This window comes from Brienomyrus brachyistius, chromosome 16, assembly GCF_023856365.1.
Source record: "Brienomyrus brachyistius isolate T26 chromosome 16, BBRACH_0.4, whole genome shotgun sequence".
Classification (NCBI taxonomy): Eukaryota; Metazoa; Chordata; class Actinopteri; order Osteoglossiformes; family Mormyridae; genus Brienomyrus; species Brienomyrus brachyistius.
In genome coordinates this window covers 1,471,269-1,490,012 of record NC_064548.1, presented here as the reverse complement: position 1 = coordinate 1,490,012, position 18,744 = coordinate 1,471,269, and the positions used below count along the sequence as shown (strand labels likewise).

The 18,744-nt window shown below is 39.6% G+C and overlaps 2 protein-coding genes across 10 annotated transcripts in view; both read left to right on the top strand.

Moving 5' to 3' along the window:
- The first annotated feature begins 2,442 nt into the window (after positions 1-2,442).
- LOC125709959 (E3 SUMO-protein ligase ZBED1-like) lies at positions 2,443-4,497 on the top strand. Of its 2 annotated transcripts, none has more exons than XM_048979054.1 (3): positions 2,443-2,636; positions 3,359-3,725; positions 4,014-4,497. In XM_048979054.1, exons 1-3 carry the CDS (start codon positions 2,473-2,475, stop codon positions 4,338-4,340), a joined length of 858 nt encoding a protein of 285 aa, XP_048835011.1. In that variant the 5' UTR covers positions 2,443-2,472; the 3' UTR covers positions 4,341-4,497. The 2 variants fall into 2 exon arrangements, with proteins under 2 accessions (XP_048835011.1, XP_048835010.1); XM_048979053.1 differs by having other exon boundaries at positions 4,011-4,497.
- A 656-nt stretch (positions 4,498-5,153) lies between these two features.
- The window catches only part of LOC125709939 (protein SON-like), a 41,677-nt gene continuing 28,086 nt past the window's right edge, over positions 5,154-18,744 (top strand). For 6 of the 8 annotated variants that reach the window (XR_007382879.1, XR_007382877.1, XR_007382880.1 and 3 more), the window contains exons 1-3: positions 5,155-5,434; positions 14,626-14,777; positions 15,241-15,409. Coding sequence is in view for 4 of the 8 variants with exons in the window: in XM_048979017.1 (XP_048834974.1) it covers positions 5,352-5,434; positions 14,626-14,777; positions 15,241-15,409 (404 nt within the window). In the remaining 4 variants the exon portion in view is untranslated. Of the gene's footprint in view, positions 5,435-14,625; positions 14,778-15,240; positions 15,410-18,744 lie in introns of all 8 variants that reach the window. The other 2 variants (XM_048979016.1, XM_048979013.1) reach the window with 2 other exon arrangements.

The following is an 18,744-nucleotide window of genomic DNA, read 5'->3' as shown; positions in this document are numbered from 1 at the left end:
CCTCTGCCTCCAAATCAAGTGCAACTGCAGCCACAGCAGCCTCTGACCCCACTGGGCCCACCACATCGCCTGGCCAGGCACGATCAAAAAGAAAGCAGACATCCATCACTCAATATTTACCTTCTATCTTGACCCCATTAAGACAGGAGAAGATAGACGAAGAGCTGGCAAAGATGATAGCCACTGACTTCCAGCCTTTCTCAATAGTGGAGGACACAGGATTCAAAAAATATTCACAGGCGCTCAACCCCTCCTACATTCCTCCAAGTAGGAAGGCACTAGCCCAGAAGGTCATGGATATGTATGACAGGGAGACAGCATCTTTGAAGAGAAGGGTGTCAAAAGTACCAGCTGTCTGTTTAACCACAGACTGTTGGACTTCAAGAACGACAGCATCATATATAGAGGACCTTAGTAATTTACCAGTTATTACCTATCCAGCATTGTCTATAGCTAATATATATATAACTGAAGCAGATGTTTTGCAAAGCCTAGCTAAGCTCAAAATAAATAAATCACAGGGTCCTGATGGCATCTTACCTATAGTGTTAAAAGAGATGAGGGATATTATTTGCCGACCCTTAACTTTACTGTTTCAAAAATCCTTATCTGAAGGTGTGGTACCTTCTGATTGGAAGCACGCCTTCATAACGCCAATTTTTAAAAAAGGGGATAGAAGTAATTTGTCTAACTATAGGCCAATCAGTCTAACTTGTATAACTGGTAAAGTTATGGAGGCTATAATCAAAGAGAAAATGGTAGATTACCTGGACTCTAATAACATTTTGCGGGATAGCCAGCATGGATTTAGGAGAGGTAGATCCTGTTTAACAAATCTGTTGGAGTTTTTTGAGGAAGCTACTCAGGAAGTTGATGATAAGAAGGCCTATGATGTCATCTACTTAGATTTCCAAAAGGCTTTTGATGTTGTCCCCCACAAGAGGCTCCTACTTAAACTCAAAGCGACAGGTATTTTAGGTACCGTAGCGACCTGGATTGATAACTGGTTAACAGATAGGAAACAGCGAGTAGTTATAAGAGGCACAATGTCACAGTGGGCTTGCGTTCATAGTGGGGTACCGCAGGGTTCAATTTTAGGACCACTATTGTTCCTAATTTACATAAATGATATGGATACCAATATATACAGTAAACTGGTGAAATTTGCAGATGACACCAAGGTGGGTGGTGTAGCAGATACTGAATTAGTGGCTCAGCAGCTACAGCGGGATCTTGATTTAATTTGTGACTGGGCCGATACCTGGCAGATGAAATTTAACGTCGATAAATGTAAGGTACTCCATCTAGGGAGCAGAAATATAAAGTACAGGTATTTCATGGGTGTCACTGAAATAAAGGTAGCTGATCATGAGAAAGACCTTGGTGTGTATGTTGATGCTTCCATGTCCCATTCTCGCCAGTGTGGGGAAGCAATAAAAAAGGCCAATAGGATGTTGGGGTATATCTCCAGGTGTGTGGAGTTTAAGTCAAGGGAGGTAATGCTAAGATTATACAATTCCTTGGTGAGACCTCACCTAGAATATTGTGTGCAGGTTTGGTCACCATATCTTAAAAAGGACATTGTGGCCTTAGAAAAGGTGCAGCGTAGGGCCACAAAAATGATTCCTGGTCTTAGAGGAATGTCATACGAGGAACGGTTACTTGAGCTAAATCTGTTCAGTCTCAAGCAAAGGAGACTGAGGGGGGACATGATCCAGGTATATAAGATTCTAACAGGTTTGGATGCTGTTCAACCTAATAGTTACTTCAGCATTAGTTTAAATACACGAACTCGTGGCCATAGGTGGAAATTAGCGGGAGAACATTTCAAGCTGGATTTAAGGAAGCACTTCTTTACGCAGCCTGTAGTCAGAGTATGGAATACCCTTCCTGATAATGTAGTGCAAGCTGAATCCTTGGGTTCCTTTAAATCAGAGCTAGATAAGATTTTAACGACTCTAAGCTATTAGTTTAATTCTCCCCAAGCGAGCTTGATGGGCCGAATGGCCTCCTCTCGTTTGTATAGTTCTTATGTTCTTATGTTCTTATATGTCTGTAACCTGCCATTTTATCGAGGATTTCCGTGTGGCCTCCTGCCTCCTGGACTGCTTTGAATTCAGTGAGCGGCACACAGCAGACAACATTGCAGAACAGCTGCTTAGTGTTGCAGCAGAGTGGGGGGTGGACAAGAAAGTAGTGTGCTGCCTAACCGATAATGCGGCAAATGTTACTAAGGCTATACAAACCATTGGATGGATGCACCTACCATGCCTGGCCCATACTATTAACCTGGTAGTAAGAGATGCCCTGCAAGCTTCAAAGCCCATCATTGATAAGGTGAAAGAGGCAGTGGAGTACTTTCACAGAAGCACCGTGGGGGCACAAAAACTGAAGGAGACTCAACTACAATTGAAGATGGAGGAGCTCCGACCGAAACAGGATTGTCCTACAAGGTGGAATTCCACCTACTACATGTTGAAAAGCTTTATTGCCAGTAAAAATGCCATCATCTCCACCCTGGCCGTCATCAATGCACCTGTCCGCCACCTGTCCCAGGAAGAATGGACCACAGTGCAAGAAATATGCACAATCTTGCAACCATTTGAGGAAGTCACTGTGGAACTCAGTGCAGAAAGGTATGTAACTCAGTTGCACAGCAGTATATTTCTTTAGCATGCATGCATAGAAAAGGTGCAGCGTAGGGCCACAAAAATGATTCCTGGTCTTAGAGGAATGTCATACGAGGAACGGTTACTTGAGCTAAATCTGTTCAGTCTCAAGCAAAGGAGACTGAGGGGGGACATGATCCAGGTATATAAGATTCTAACAGGTTTGGATGCTGTTCAACCAAATAGTTACTTCAGCATTAGTTTACATACACAAACTCGTGGCCATAGGTGGAAATTAGCGGGAGAACATTTCAAGCTGGATTTAAGGAAGCACTTCTTTATGCAGCGTGTAGTCAGAGTATGGAATAGCCTTCCTGATAATGTAGTGCAAGCTGAATCCTTGGGTTCCTTTAAATCAGAGCTAGATAAGATTTTAACGACTCTGAGCTATTAGTTTAGTTCTCCCCAAGCGAGCTTGATGGGCCGAATGGCCGTTTGTATAGTTCTTATATTCTTATGTACCTGATAGTAAATTATGAATATTTTATACCATATTAGAAATCTGTGTAATGCACTGGAATATATATCATTGTCAGTAGATTTCTGTAGCCTGCATGCCAATTTCCTGATACAAAATTATGGATATTTGATACCACAATAGATATCTGTTTAATACATTGTAATATTTATCATTGTTTCAGCTTTAAAATTGTAACATTAAAGTTTTTTTTTCTTTCTTTTTTCATCAGCTACTTGACAGCCTCGAAGGTCATAGTGCTGGCCAGGGGACTTCAAAGAGCCACCGCTGATTTCCGGCGAAACACTACAACAGCGGCAGCGCAAGGTGTGATTGACAGTCTGTGTGCGAGTATGTCATCGCGATTCCACAGGATTCATGCCAACCACATACTAGCAGATACTGCTGCACTTGACCCGCGTTTTAAGAGGATGGCCTTCCCTGATGGCAGAACAGCAGATGAGACGTTTCAAAGGCTGTCAACTGCAGCAGCAAGAATTAGCAGTGGCACACCCATCCAACAGCAACCAGCTGCAGAAGGACTGGAAGGAGCAGGCAGTGGTGCTGGATCAATAGTTTGGAGCTATTTCCATGGGGAAGTAAGGGTGGCAACAATAATTCACATTTTTTTTCTCTAAAAATCTCTAGAATCTGATATCTCAGTCTAAAACTTCCACTAGCTGTAAATCCCTGCATTTAATCTGTACATACTGCACATACTGTACATATGCAAATCTACTATTGTCACTTCTAATTAAATGCTAAACTGCATTTCATTACTCTGTTCTCTTACACTGTGTAATGGCAAAAGTTGAATCTAATTTAATGTAATCTAATCACATAAAAATGGTATCTCCCATTGTTATATCTCCCACCCCTATGAGCAGGTAGCTGGAACAGTGGAAGCCAGGAATCCCACCGCCGAAGCTGTCATGGAGGTGCGAGCCTACCTGGAGGAGCCTCTTCTTCCAACACATGAGGATCCCCTCAAGTGGTGGGAGAGTCGAGCCCCTGTTTACCCCAGGCTTAGCAAGCTGATGGCCAAGAAGCTTTGTGTTGTGGCGACATCAGTTCCCTCTGAGAGAATATTCTCCAAAACTGGACAGATAATCTCAGAGAGGAGAAGTCGCCTTAAGGCCAAAAAGGTCAGAGCTCTTGTCTTCCTTAATGCAAATTTGCCCAAGGACAAGAAAGAGAGGCAGAAAAAGCCATAAAGTAAGGAACTGCTTTCTATTTATTTACATTGCATTTTGTGTTCATTTAAAACTTGAAGGGGCTGATCTCTTATTTGCAAAGTTTACAGTAGTTATAGTAGTAATAGTGGACTGTATGTAGACATTTCCATTTTATTTATTCTAATTTTATCTACAGTATATATATATATATATAAACTTTAAATATTTTTTATTTTCTATCAAAATGTTCTTGTGTGATAACAATGTTCTTGTGTGGAAGTGTTTGTAGTAAAAGCTATTTTGCACAGAAATTCATTGCAGCCGGCTTTGTTTTTGATATTTATTTGTGAGTAGGTATTGTATGAATAACATAAGTCAACGTAGCTTTACACATACACACTTTGTACTAAAGGTAAATCCAAAATAGTGATGTCACTGTCTAAGCAGAGGGATGTTGTGCAACCCTATGGAATATAGTCCACACATGACAAATGAGGTAATAATCAATATTTCAGAATAATTCAAACTCAGATATTAGTGTGTGATATCTGAGTTTTAATTATTTGACTACAAATCTCACCACATCATTCCTCCCAGTGATTATTTCCAGGATAAACTGAGATGCCCCCAAGCTGGCTTCTTAAAACTGACTAAATATTTAAAAAGAGCCAAAAGAGCCGTTCTTTTGAACGGCTCTTTGAAAGGAACGGATCGCCAAGATCCGGATCCCCTCAAAGAGCCATAAATCCCATCACTACTCTCGGTACAAACACAGTGGAGATCGCGTGTTTCCTGTGGAGCTCCACTTTACGTCGTAAAGATTAGCCCCACTTTACGTTCTTAAAGATCACGTGTTTCCTGTGGAGCTGACATATTTCCTGTGGAGTTCCACTCTACAGTCTTCTGCAGCTGGACCCTCTTGATAACGAACGCACCATATGCACAGTGACAGCAGGATCTGGAGACAAGTGCATTGTGGGATCGCTAAATCTGATTTTCTCCGACGACTGCTGGGAGTTTGGAGGATTTGGCCATTCCTTTTCCAGTGTCATGGCGACTAACATCGAGCAGATATTTCGAGATTTTGTAATGAATAAAATAAGAGAAATTGAAGGCGAAGGTCTGCATACCGGGTAAATACATTTATAGAAGCTGTGTATAGCTGCAGAATTGTTAGCTTATGCTTGTTAAATTGAGGAAACCGATAATTATGACTAAACAAGCGGTCTTAAACTACCTGCTGGTGTCATAAAAGGCCTACGTTTGTTTGTTTTTTTGTGCTGCTAGCTTTCATATTCTGTAGTTTTGCGTTATGCTGTGTTGTGTTATTTCGTAATGGGTGTAAGGCGGTCTTGACCAAAGTGCGACGCGTTCCGAATAGGTTGCATTCATGTGCTTCGATTGCGATTTCGCCTATTATCTAATGCTAAATGGTGGTTCCTGTGTTTGTAGCCATCTCGCCGTGCTTTTGAGTTTCTCTGCGCGAAATCTTTAAAATAATCTTAGCACTGTATGTTAAACTATATTTACCGGCTGTGTCGACTTATTACAAATACGACGGGGAGCCTACTGGATCGCATTATCGTAACTTTTTATTTTTATTCTCGCAATTGCATTCCACGGTGATTGTAGTCGCGGTGTGCAAAAAAAATCTCTGCTGGTCTCGTACCTCCCGATCTAGACACTTGTATAGTTGCTATCCCTATCTTTAATTTCACAGATATCTACTTTGATGATCGGCAACTTATACGTATGATAAATCAAATTTTAATTATGAACAAATAATTATGAAATGTGAAGGGGACATGTCCCCCTCAGATTTAATGAGTAAAGTGCACTTTGATCAGTGGACTACAAGGGAACAATGCACACCCCTTGGATTGTGAGGATCACTTTCTCTCTCTGTAGTATTAATGTTGTTAATATTTAAAACCAACAATGGAAAATAATACGTATTTCACATTTTGGTTTTAGAATACATTAGAATGACTTTGTCATTGCACATTTTCTTGCACAACAAAATTTGCAGAACTGTCCCTTAGACGTTCATGTATCTAGTCATTACAATGACAGCAAAACAATGCACACATAAAAGATACTTCCTGTGTGAATATAAATAGATTTGCATTGTTTTGGTAAGTTATTGCACTGTAATCACTGTAATTCAGTATTTCATATTTCCATATTGCACAATTATTTTGTATTGTAAAGTTTTCCAAGTATTGCACAGTTATTGAACCAAGCATGTCTTGTTAGTTTTAGTCTGACTGGAGTTCAGTTCAGTGATGGCTCTGAGAAAAAAAATGTTTTTGAGCCTGTTAGTGTGGGTCTTTATGGTCTTATAGTGCCTCCCTGATGGCAGCAGGGGGAAGAGGTGAAGGCAGGGGTGAGTTGTATTACTCAGGATGTTGCTGACTTTGCAGAGGTAGCGTTTCTTGAAGATGTCCTCCAGTGAGGGCAGAGGAAGTCCTATGATATTTTGGGCTTTGTCAATGACTCACTATTGCTCGCCTGTCCACTGCTGTGCACTTCACTTACCAAGCTGTAATACAGTATGTCAAAGCACTCTCAACAGAGCTGTGATAGGACACAAGCAGCTCCGCAACCAGATTGGTCTTCCTGAGTGCTCTTAGGAAATATAGCTGCTGTTGAGCCTTCTTGACAAGAGCAGTGGCGATGGTTGTCAGTGATGTGGCTTCCCAGGAACTTTTAGCTGGAAACCCTTCCACTTCCTCTCCTCTGATGTTAAGAGGAGAATGGTTCTCTTGTCTCCTGAAGTCTAGAATGATTTAAAAAATTGACAATTGTTTGTTGTTCTCCACTCTACCAGTTTCTAGTTTTGTGACCTATTCTATAGGAAAGGTAACCTTAAATACCTGTTGTGATCTGGCGCGATATAGAAAATAAAATTAAGTTAAATTAACTTGACCTTCAAGGGGGGGCGGGAGGTGCTGTTGGAGGGGCAGGGCGCCCCCCTAATATAATGGTAGAGGAAACACTGTTTTACGTATCCTTATGCTTATTAAATTTGGTGAATGGAGCATGCCATATGCTACTGTTTTGGTAAATCATGGAAGTTCAGACATTTTCACAAACACTTATTCAATGGAAATTGTAAGGCAGCAGACAGAAAATCTATAGCTTTAATAATGAGTGTGTTTAGTAGCTAGAAGGACAAAAGACATTTAAAAGCCTTTTGCCTTTTCTGGCAGTCCATCTTCCAGAATAGCACCTGTGCCTTTCCTCTTCAGGTGATCGTGCATAGCCCTACTGCTGTGGTATACCATCGAAGCTTTAAACAGTGTAAAACCACCTTCTTGGTTTAATTACGTAGAGATATTCAAAGCAAAACATTTGTTAAAATTAATTGAAGCATTCTAGAAATCACAAAGGTTATACACTGCCTGGCCAAAAAAAAGTCGTCATTTGAATTTATATCAGCAGATACTTAAGAGCCAATGACTAGATCATTATTACAGCCCAGCAACTTTATGCATCAATAAAGTCAGCTGAGTACCTGATTCTACTGAATGGTCTGGTTACACCTCCATCCATCATCAATGGATTTTTTCTCTTCCCTGTTGGCACGGGCATAGGACAAGAATGCCAAGATTCATTGGATTTGAATTGTCAAAGGGTGGTTCAGGGAGCATGAGGAATCATTTTCACGCATGACTTGGTCACCACAGAGTTGTGACCTAAACCTCACTGAAGGTCTTTGGGACGTGCTGAAGGAGGCTTTATGGAGGTTCAACTCACTTGTCAATACAGTATCGTGAGAACACGATGAATGCAAATCTGGATGAAAACAAAGGGTGAGATGTTGCATAAGCTTGTGGAAAGAGAGCCATGGCAAATGTGCGCCATAATGAAAGCTAAAGGTGGTCCAATGAAAAATTCAAATAATTTTTTTTGGCCAAGCAGTGTATTAAAATAATTAAAAAAAATAATGCGTCTGTTTGAAATATTGTCGACGCCATTGTCTATGTCGATTAGTGGCAACCCTAATCAATACATTTTAATTAACATGGCAAAATATCTGCAGTGTTGTGGCATTGTTTGAGTGTGCCAAGTATATGAAATATATTGGTCATGTTGCTCAAACAAAAGCTATGCTACTAAAAGAAATCCATGGCCAACTTGATTCACACAAGTCTGCTTCTTTCGTTTATTCAGTAACAACTTTCTCAATGAACAAAAATAAATTATGCGATCTACAGCTGCCTAATGAAAGTCGATTTGAATATCCTATCCAGTCAAAGGCCCATCAGTGGACTATGACTCTTAGTGGAATAATTTTTTTTTTTTTTTTTATCAAACAATATGCATTACAATTAAAGGAACAAACCGATAGAAGCATACAAAAGGGGTAGTATTTCAGTGAAGAAGGGTTGCAGCAGTAGCGGGTTTATGGCATACCGTATGAAAAACAATGGGTATTATGTCATGTACTTTTGCTTATAACTGGTATTGTAAAAAAAAAAAAATGTAATAGAATGGAGAGTCTCATCTGTGCGTGCGCATCTCCTTTTTTCCTTGGCTGCCTGTTAGACTCAGTAACTGGTGCTGTCGTGTGAAATCTTCCATCGTGTCATTACCCAGACATTAAAATCTGCCTGATTTGTGCCTCACATGTTTGCAAATGCGGAGCATTTCTAAAAACATTAGGCTATAAGAGCTTGATTTAAACAGAAATATTTGTGCGCTGCCTGTCTCATTATCCTGAAAAATCCATAACATAGACAGACCAAAGCGGAATTGCATGTCGGAGAGATTCAGCTCCACTGAGAGTTACGGCGCGCAGCCGAAATAATCACTGAAACTCGTGCTAGTGGATTTTCTAATTGGCAGAGTGCATATGTAGGGAAAACCCAAATAGTGGAATTTTCATATTGAACAGCCGAATCCAACTTGACTGACAAAATTCTGAGTTGTGTATGGTTGTAGTGAAGTCAAGCAGCCAAATTAAATATAATCACGAAATATAATCATACACAAATATTACTCTATACCCCAACTGACCATTTCTAGTCAAAACGTACACATTCAATGCCTATAAAGTAGTAACCCCCTTGGATGTTTTACCCTTTCATTGCTTTTATAATTATTTTTTTGGCAAAAAAAATTACAAAAACCCTCTGTAATGTAAGTGAAAACTGATTTCCACGCAACAGACCAAAGAACTTTCTTCCACTTGACCATGGAGTCTCCAACACGCCTTTTGGCAAACTCTGGTTGAGACTTAATGAGTTTTCTTCAACAGTGGCATTCTCATTGCCACTCTCCCATAAAGCTTTGACTGGTGAAGAACCCGGGCAACAGTTGTTGTATGCACAATCTCTTCCATCTCAGCTGCGGAAGCTTGTAACTCCTTCAGAGTAGTCATAGGTGTCCTGGTGACCTCTCTCACTAGTCTCCTTCTTGCATGGCCACTCAGTTTGTGAGGACGGCCTGATCTAGGCAGATTTAAACGTGCCATAGTCATTCCATTTCTTAATGATGGATTTAACTGAACTCCAGTTCAGTGCCTTAGAAGATTTTTTGTATCCATCCTCTTTGTACTTTTCAATAGCCCTTTTCTCTGATTTGCTTGGAATGTTCTTTTGTCTTTGTGCTGTAATGGTAGCCAGGAATACTGATTATCCAGTGAATGGACCTTCCAGACACAAGTGTCTTCATACTACAGTCACTTGAGACACAGTTACTGCATTCAGTTCATCTCCATTCCACTAATTGTGAGACTACTAGCACCAACTGGCTGGACCTCTGTTGAATTAGGTCAGTCACTTTAAAGGAGGTGAATATTTATGCAATCACTTATTTTATGTTGCATATTTTTATTCAGTTAATCAGTTTTCACTTTGACATTAAAGGGGGTTTTTGTTTTTTTATGCCAAATTATGTTGATTATGATTGATTTATGAAAGCAATAAAAGGGTAAAACATCCACGGGGGTAAATACTTTTTATAGGCATCGTAAGTCTTCAGTACAAAATGTATGTTGGAGCATTGAACTTTTAAGTTGTAATTAATCAAAATTTAGAAAGCATACAAATCTGAAGGCATGTAGTTTGTATTTATTAGTTGTTTTTGTTGTTAATTCTGTTCACGTTTTATAAAAATAAGCCCTAGCCTTAATGCATTCATTGCGCTGTGCAAGTTTACTTTATTCTTCCTTCAAAGTACAGTTACTATATGTCCATACAACACACATGACTGCTCCGACGCACATGCGTTGCTTAAGTTAGCCATCACGTGACCCTCACATGACCTTTGTGTTTGCTGTATGAGTTTCTAATGCTACAAGTATTTGCAGAGTTTTTCAGGCTAGACCTATCTCTATTGGAAAATCAGAGCAGTTTGTTACTCCCCTGCCCCCAGTATCCGATCCAACATTTTTTGCTGGTATCGACCAGATATCGATAGTGGGTATCAGAACAGTGCCATCTTTAGTGTTTACCACTGAGCCCATATCCTTAATAATTATATTCTGTGATTAAAAAAAAAAAGTTAAGCACCCAGACGGAATGGTGGAAATTAAATGAATCTGATGGTGGTGAAAGGTCATGTTACTTTATCGCAATGATTATAATCTCAGATCAAATGGACAACAGAATTGGCAGTATGGGCGCTCTGCTGGTTCCATGTCAGAAGGGTATGGCACCCCTTGGACCTGGATACATGCGGCGATATGGTGTGGAAGGGAGTCGTGCAGCCGTTGAAACCGCTCCAGCACCCACCACCACAGGCTCCAAAATATTAATGTTTATATCTAATTATTTTTCAGGTATTAAACGTGTAAACATTCACAAAATTAATAAAGAGTGGTTTCAAATATCTTTTGTCATATTATAAATTCACTTGAAAGAATGTAGGCTAGTTGGTGCTGATTGGTTGTTGCTTTGGTGCGGCATTTGACTTTCGCGTGGAAAATATGAAAACAGAATTTTCAACCTCCAGCGGTCACATTGGGGTAGCGATTCATTCAACTGCGCAGCCTCTTTTCATAAGGGTGTGTAATTCAAGAGGACGATTCATTGAACGGTAATGGTTATTTGTGACTGAAAATTAATGGATATAAGAACGTGGTTAAGTGGTGGAGGTTCATCTCGGCCTCCTCCAGCAGGTCGACAGGATGATGTCATTTCTTCAACTGTCAGCACCGACCCCACTGAAGGAACTGATAGCAACAACGACCATAGCTGTGAAAGACAGCGGTGTGTCAACGAAAAATATTATGTACTTTTCAGTTTAGTGTATGTAGTCATATGTCTATTGACAAATGTAGAAATAGATTTTGTTTGTTGAAAATCTATTATTTGTATGTTGAAAATATATTATCACATTATAAATTTGTAAATGCATTATGCACGTCATTATCACTTTCACCAGAAAATGTGGTGGCGCTACCGTTCTAAACCAAACTTAATTTTCGTTTACAAATTTGGATCAGAAGAAATTGAGAATAGACCTATGTCTCCCAGTCTGACAGCATGTGGTGAAATCTTCATCAATTGATATATAGTCTTATAAAGTCTAATACAGAGGGGAAATTGGTGAATAAGTTGCAGTCTTAGTAATATATATATATATATATAAAATCAAAATTGAGAACCTGAGGGAGTTTGAGCTGTGTCACTCATGGGAAGCCTAATCAACGTTAAGCTGTTCCTACCTTCAATTTGAACGAAACATTGCGCTGCGTTTGCGTTTTATGCATCACAAGGGATGCATATGAAAGGTGCTTGTTTACTTTTCATTAGTCCTGTGATCTTAGGGTTTGCATGACAGTGTAGGAGGCTGTTATGATGATTGACCACTTGTCTGGGTCTTTTTTTGTTGTTGATGGCAGCTAACATTAGCATCGCTGGGAATCCTGTCACCCACAGGAGTCACGAAAAATTGTCAACCTCTAGTGTCGCTCATATGGAGATCGTTCACGATCGATAGTGCCCCCCCATAGTCAGTCAGATGCCAGCCCGGTAGATCCGCTCTGACGCCGGCCCTGATGGTAATGCAGAACCAAGGTTCATCGCTGAACATGGTATGATGCCAGCCGTCTCTGCGCTGGTGTTAACAGCAGCCTACGCATGGGAGGGTGAACCCACAGTCCAGCTGATTCCAGCTGCTGAGACACGGTGTGGGATGACACAGGGTGTCATAGAGATATGCCAGCTCCTTGCAAATCGAGTCATTTCCATACCCATTGTATGGTCCGCATTTGTACCAAATTACATCCAAATCAGACCATTACTTCCAGGTGCTCAACTTTTTTTTTTGTCACTGAGTATATATTGTAGTTGCCACCTGTCCCATATTTTACAAAAACATCCCATACTGAAATTTAAAATACTGCGTTCCATTTTGAACCAATACAGGATGTGAGTTGTATAAGATCCAGGGGTGGGAGGTGCCGTCCCATATTGCTTCAGATTGAGAATGAAACACAAGGCCTAATTGCTAGTGTCTGATTGTAAGCACTTGCATTCTCTATGTTCTGCTGAATGCCAATGCTTCAAATGGGAAATAAGTTCTTAGTATTTTCAATTTTAGTTCCCACAAGATTTCGGCACAGTACACATCACCATTCTGTTGTATTACAGACTTTACATTGCCAAAGTAATGCAACACCACTGAAGTGTTTTACTTTACACCTTACTTAACAACATACCTGTTTAACAACCCTACGGACTTACAACCAGCTATCTGACCAGTCGTTATTGCGTGCTGTACGAGAACATAGATCATGGAAAGGGTAGTGTGGCATCTCAACATGAAGCGTTTCAGCTTGCATCAGCCTTTCTCAGTTTGATTCCCGCAGTCATTCAATATTCACTACACTTGCATTCACAATCTCCAGAACTACATATTTCATCTATAACTTTGTACTTGATTCTGTTAATTATATTATATAGTACACTACTGTATTATAAAGTTTATAAACAGGGATGCAAATAACTGGTACACAAGTATGCATTCACCTTTAAAATAAGCAAGGCCCTTAACCCCCAGCTCCCTGGGCGCCCCAACAGGTGGCTGCCTTTTGCGGACGGCTTAATCTACAAAGAGCAAGTTGAGGGAGACGTAAAGACAATTTCCCCTCGGGGATCAACAAAATATCAGTTGTTATTATTAAAAGCGATACATGTGGCAATCAGTTTTAGCAGTGCAAATGTGTTCTTATATACTCAAATGTTATAAATGGTGCAAAGGTGACTTTAAAACAATACCTGAAGATGGTTGACCCAAACCCACTCTCAGTACAGTATGCTTGAAATATCTGTAAGGGATGGATCCTCACTTATCCACCATTTGGCTTAATGACTTAGTCGTAAGAATGGAGCTTTGTTGTTAAGTAAGGCGTGTCTGTATCTCCCTTTTTTACAATAATATGTTGCAGCAGCTGACCTGTTCCTTTCTACACTAACACCTGAAATTTCCTCCGAGTAAGCCCTGATCTCTGTCATGACTAGAATATTAGCATGAATATGTTCTGTTAACTAAAACTGTGCATTTGTTAGACACTTTTATGAATGTTACAGCCTACCGTAAGATCAGCTGCATTTCGTATGTTTCTGTGAAGTGATGGGCTTGATTTGTGTTATCAAGCAGCGTTGCTTATCAATACTTTATCAACGGGTCTGAATTTGTTTAAAATTTAGCTAACCGATAATTTTATATCATTCATAGCATAACTGATGAAGGTCCAAATAAACAGCAATAGATATGTAGAAATTTTACATTAAAAGTGAATGAAAATTCAGACATTCAGAAGACTGTCTGCTTTGATAGCCATAAATAAGTTTTTTTGCATTTCAGCATCTTAGAGTATACTAAACTCTCTTCTCATTACTTTTCTTTTAATCATTTTGCTTAATTTACATTGTCTCAAGATAATCACTGCTAAAATAAAGTTGGCGCCACATCATCTTAGGTAATGCATAATGTACTACATAATAACCATATAATAGTTTTCTTGTAAAAATATTGTGTGGATTGACAATAGCTAAATGAAACTAGATACGGTTCACATTGTAATATTTCAAATTTTTGCAATAAATATTCCAATATAATTTAAATAAAAATAGGTTTCATTTGCCCTAAATGAACTTCGCCCAACTATTATTTAGGTATCTACCAACAGTCTGTTAAATAAGTTGGTGGGTTTGCCGCCAGTTGTAACAGACACATAGCTGTGCCGACAAATCACTTGTTTTTACTCAGCATTGTCTCTGTGGTATTCAGAATGTTTCCATACAGCAGTCTCCATTCCTGGAGCAGCACGCTTGGTCCCTCTTTGTTTACGTTGTGCTGTGTGTTGTAGAGTGACCGCCGAGGGACATTCAAACGGCAGTGTGCCATATTCTGTGAAGAAAACAGGCTTTGGAAAAGAGGTTGCATTGGTAATGGAGAATCACGGGGATGTATGTGAACACCCATGTTCTGCTGAAGTGGCAAAATGTGCTGAGAAGACAGGTGAGTTGTCTGGATTTTCAGTTATGGGCACAGGCAAATGATCTCTTCAATTTCTTTAAAAATTGTTTGTTGTCATAAGGATATCAGTCTGTTTCCTCAAATGTTAACAGCAAGAAATGCCAAATTTATGAGACTGTTAGCAATAAAACATTTAGTCTGGTAGCTGACATGATCCACACTGTTGATAAAAACAAGCTGACTTCACAAAGAAAACAGCCACTGTGTTTGTGGCCATCAGCAAGGACTTACTGATATGTGGTACTTTTAAAATCTACTGGGTAAAGTGATTCTCAGAGATGGAACAGGAAGTGGAATTCTTACATCTTTTAGATCGCCTGTTTAGCAAAATGTACAGCTAATTTTTATTAAAGGCTAAAGAATTTTTCACATGTCCTGCTAAAGCATTACACGACCTACAAATACAAATATAGTATTTTATAGCTAACACAAGCTGGCTTCACAGAGAACACAGCCAGTGAGGACGTGGCTCTCAGCAAAGAGGGCAGCATGACACTCCACAAGAAGAACAAAAAGCACAAGCGACACAAAAGCAAGAAGAAGAAGAAGCACAAGGAGGAGAGAGAGGGTACCTCCGAATCTGGGCTGGAGTCTGGTGCAGAGTGTCATGCTCGGTAAAGTGCTTTCCTGAGGGAGAATGCAGCTGGGCCACATTGCATGGGGTATTGTAATGCAGCTGGGTCACAGTTTATGTGGGATCGTAATGCAGCTGTGCGCTGCAGTGAAGCAAGATTGTAATGCAGCTGGGTCACAGTTTATGTGGGATTGTAATGCAGCTGTGCGCTGCAGTGTAGCAGGATTGTAATTCAACTGGGTCACAGTTTATGTGGGATCGTAATGCAGCGGTGCGCTGCAGTTTAGCAGGATTGTAATGCAGCTGGGTCACAGTTTATGTGGGATCGTAATGCAGCGGTGCGCTGCAGTTTAGCAGGATTGTAATGCAGCTGGGTCACAGTTTATGTGGGATCGTAATGCAGCTGTGCGCTGCAGTTTAGCAGGATTGTAATGCAGCTGGGTCACAGTTTATGTGGGATCGTAATGCAGCGGTGCGCTGCAGTTTAGCAGGATTGTAATGCAGCTGGGTCACAGTTTATGTGGGATCGTAATGCAGCTGTGCGCTACAGTGTAGCAGGATTGTAATCCAGCTGGGTCACAGTTTATGTGGGATCGTAATGCAGCGGTGCGCTGCAGTGTAGCAGGATTATAATGCAGCTGGGATCTCTGGAGTTTCACTGGTTAGCTGCTGCTGTTCTTTAACTGTTACTTGTAAATGCTTTTTATATATATATATATATATATAATGTATGTATGTATATATGTATATGTGAGTATATATATATATGTATGTATGTATATATGTATATGTGAGTATATATATATATGTATGTATGTATATATGTATATGTGAGTATATATATATATGTATGTATGTATATATGTATATGTGAGTATATATATATGTATATATGTATGTATATATATGTATGTATGTATATGTATGTATGTATGTATATGTATGTATATATATGTATGTATGTATGTATATGTATGTATGTATATATGTATGTATATATATATATATATATATATATGTATATATACACACACACAGTCAGGTCCATAAATATTGGGACATCGACACAATTCTAATCTTTTTGGCTCTATACACCACCTCAATGGATTTGAAATGGAATGAACAAGATGTGCTTTAACTGCAGACTTTCAGCTTTAATTTGAGGGTATTTACATACAAATCAGGTGAACGGTGTAGGAATTACAGCAGTTTGCATATCTGCCACCCACTTTTTAAAGGACCAAAAGTAATGGGACAAATTAACAATCATAAATCAAACTTTCACTTTTTAATACTTGGTTGCAAATCCTTTGCAGTCAATTACAGGCTGAAGTCCGGAATGCACAGGCATCATCAAACGCTGGGTTACATCCCTAGTGATGCTCTGCCAGGCCTCTACTGCAACTGTCTTCTGTTCCTGCTTGTTCTTGGGGCATTTCCCATTCAGTTTTGTCTTTAGCAAGTGAAATACATGCTCAATCGGATTCAGGTCAGGTGATTGACTTGGCCATTGCATAATATTCCACTTCTTTGCCTTAAAAAACTCTTTGGTTGCTTTCGCAGTATGCTTCAGGTCATTGTCCATCTGCACTATGAAGCACCGTCCAGTGAGTTCTGAAACATTTGGCTGAATATGAGCAGATAATATTGCCCGAAACACTTCAGAATTCATCCTGCTGCTTTTGTCAGCAGGCACATCATCAATAAATACAAGGGAACCAGTTCCAGTGGCAGCCATACATGCCCACGCCATGACACTACCACCACCATGCTTCACTGATGAGGTGGTATGTTTTGGATCATGAGCAGTTCCTTTCCTTCTCCATACTCTTCTCTTCCCATCACTCTGGTACAAGTTGATCTTTGTTTCATCTGTCCATAGGATGTTGTTCCAGAACTGTAAACTGTTTGGCAAACTCTAATCTGGCCTTCCTGTTTTTGAGGCTCACCAATGGTTTACATCTTTAGTTGAACCCTCTGTATTCACTCTGGTGAAGTCTTCTCTTGATTGTTGACCTTGACACACATACACCTACTTCCTGGAGAGTGTTCTTGATCTGGCCAACTGTTCTGAAGGGGTTTTTCTTCACCAGGGAAAGATTTCTTCGGTCATCCACCACAGTTGTTTTCCGTGGTCTTGCAACTCTTTTGGTGTTGCTGAGCTCACCGGTGCGATCTTTATTTTTAAGAATGTTCCAAACAGTTGATTTCGCCACACCTAATGTATTTGGTATCTCTCTGATGGGTTTGTTTTTATTTTTCAGCCTAATGATGGCTTGCTTCACTGATAGTGACAGCTCTTTGCATCTCATATTGAGAGTTGACAGCAACGGACTCCAAATGCAAATAGCACACTTGAAATGAACTCTAGACCTTTTATCTGCTCCTTGTAAATTAGATAATGAGGGAATGACACACACTTGGCCTTGGAACAGCGGAGCAGCCAATTGTCCCATTACTTTTGGTCCCATAAAAAGTGGGTGGCAGATATACAAACTGCTGTAATTCCTACACTGTTCACCTGATTTGTATGTAAGTACCCTCAAATTAAAGTTGAAAATCTGCAGTTAAAGCACATCTTGTTCGTTTCATTTCAAATCCATTGTGGTGGTGTATAGAGCCAAAAAGATTAGAATTGTGTCGATGTCCCAATATTTATGGACCTGACTGTATATATATATAGCTTATTTTCGACAAACAATGCAACACAAAGTGCTTTACTTATTAAAAAAGTGATATTAACCCACCCCTACTGCCACCCTCACCCAAACTACGTAAAATAGGGACAAAGGGCATTAAAAACAATTATAAATGAGTAAGTAAATAATAATAGAGAGGAATACACACGACAATAAAAACAGGAGCTAGCAATAAAAACAAATTCCGTCATGCATCTCATAAATTTGCATGAGGAAACGTCAGAGGCAGGTTTAAGTATAGTGAGTAAAATTATGATTGGTGAATTAAACAGGAAAAGAAAGTTATGATAGATAAATATAACGATAAATAAAGGAGAAAAACTACAAGCAGCTACAAAAGTGGAAATAGTGGGGTATAAAAAGGATAAAAATAGTAATGGAACATTAGGGATAGAATAATAATAGAGAAAAAAAAGTTCACATGCATAGATAAGCAGACAAAGTAAATCAATAAAACTCAAACAAAAGCCAGATTAAACAGGTATGGCATCTGGCTGAGTTGAAGTAACTTGATATTATATCGTATACTTGATATTTATTCTTCCTATGGAGACCAGAACGTAAAGCATTTCAGTAGTCAATCCCGCAAGTAATAACATGTACTAGTGTCTGTGTTAGCTTGAAAGCGAAACAGATACACTCTGGCAATGGTCTTTAGATGATAGAATGCACTCTT

Coding starts and splice junctions, on each gene's coding strand:
- LOC125709959 (XM_048979053.1), top strand. CDS start 2,473: ATGTTGAAAAGCTTTATTGCCAGTAAAAATGCCATCATCTCCACCCTG. Junction 2,637..3,358: donor GTGGAACTCAGTGCAGAAAG/GTATGTAACTCA, acceptor TTTTTTCATCAG/CTACTTGACAGCCTCGAAGG. Junction 3,726..4,010: donor GGAGCTATTTCCATGGGGAA/GTAAGGGTGGCA, acceptor CACCCCTATGAG/CAGGTAGCTGGAACAGTGGA.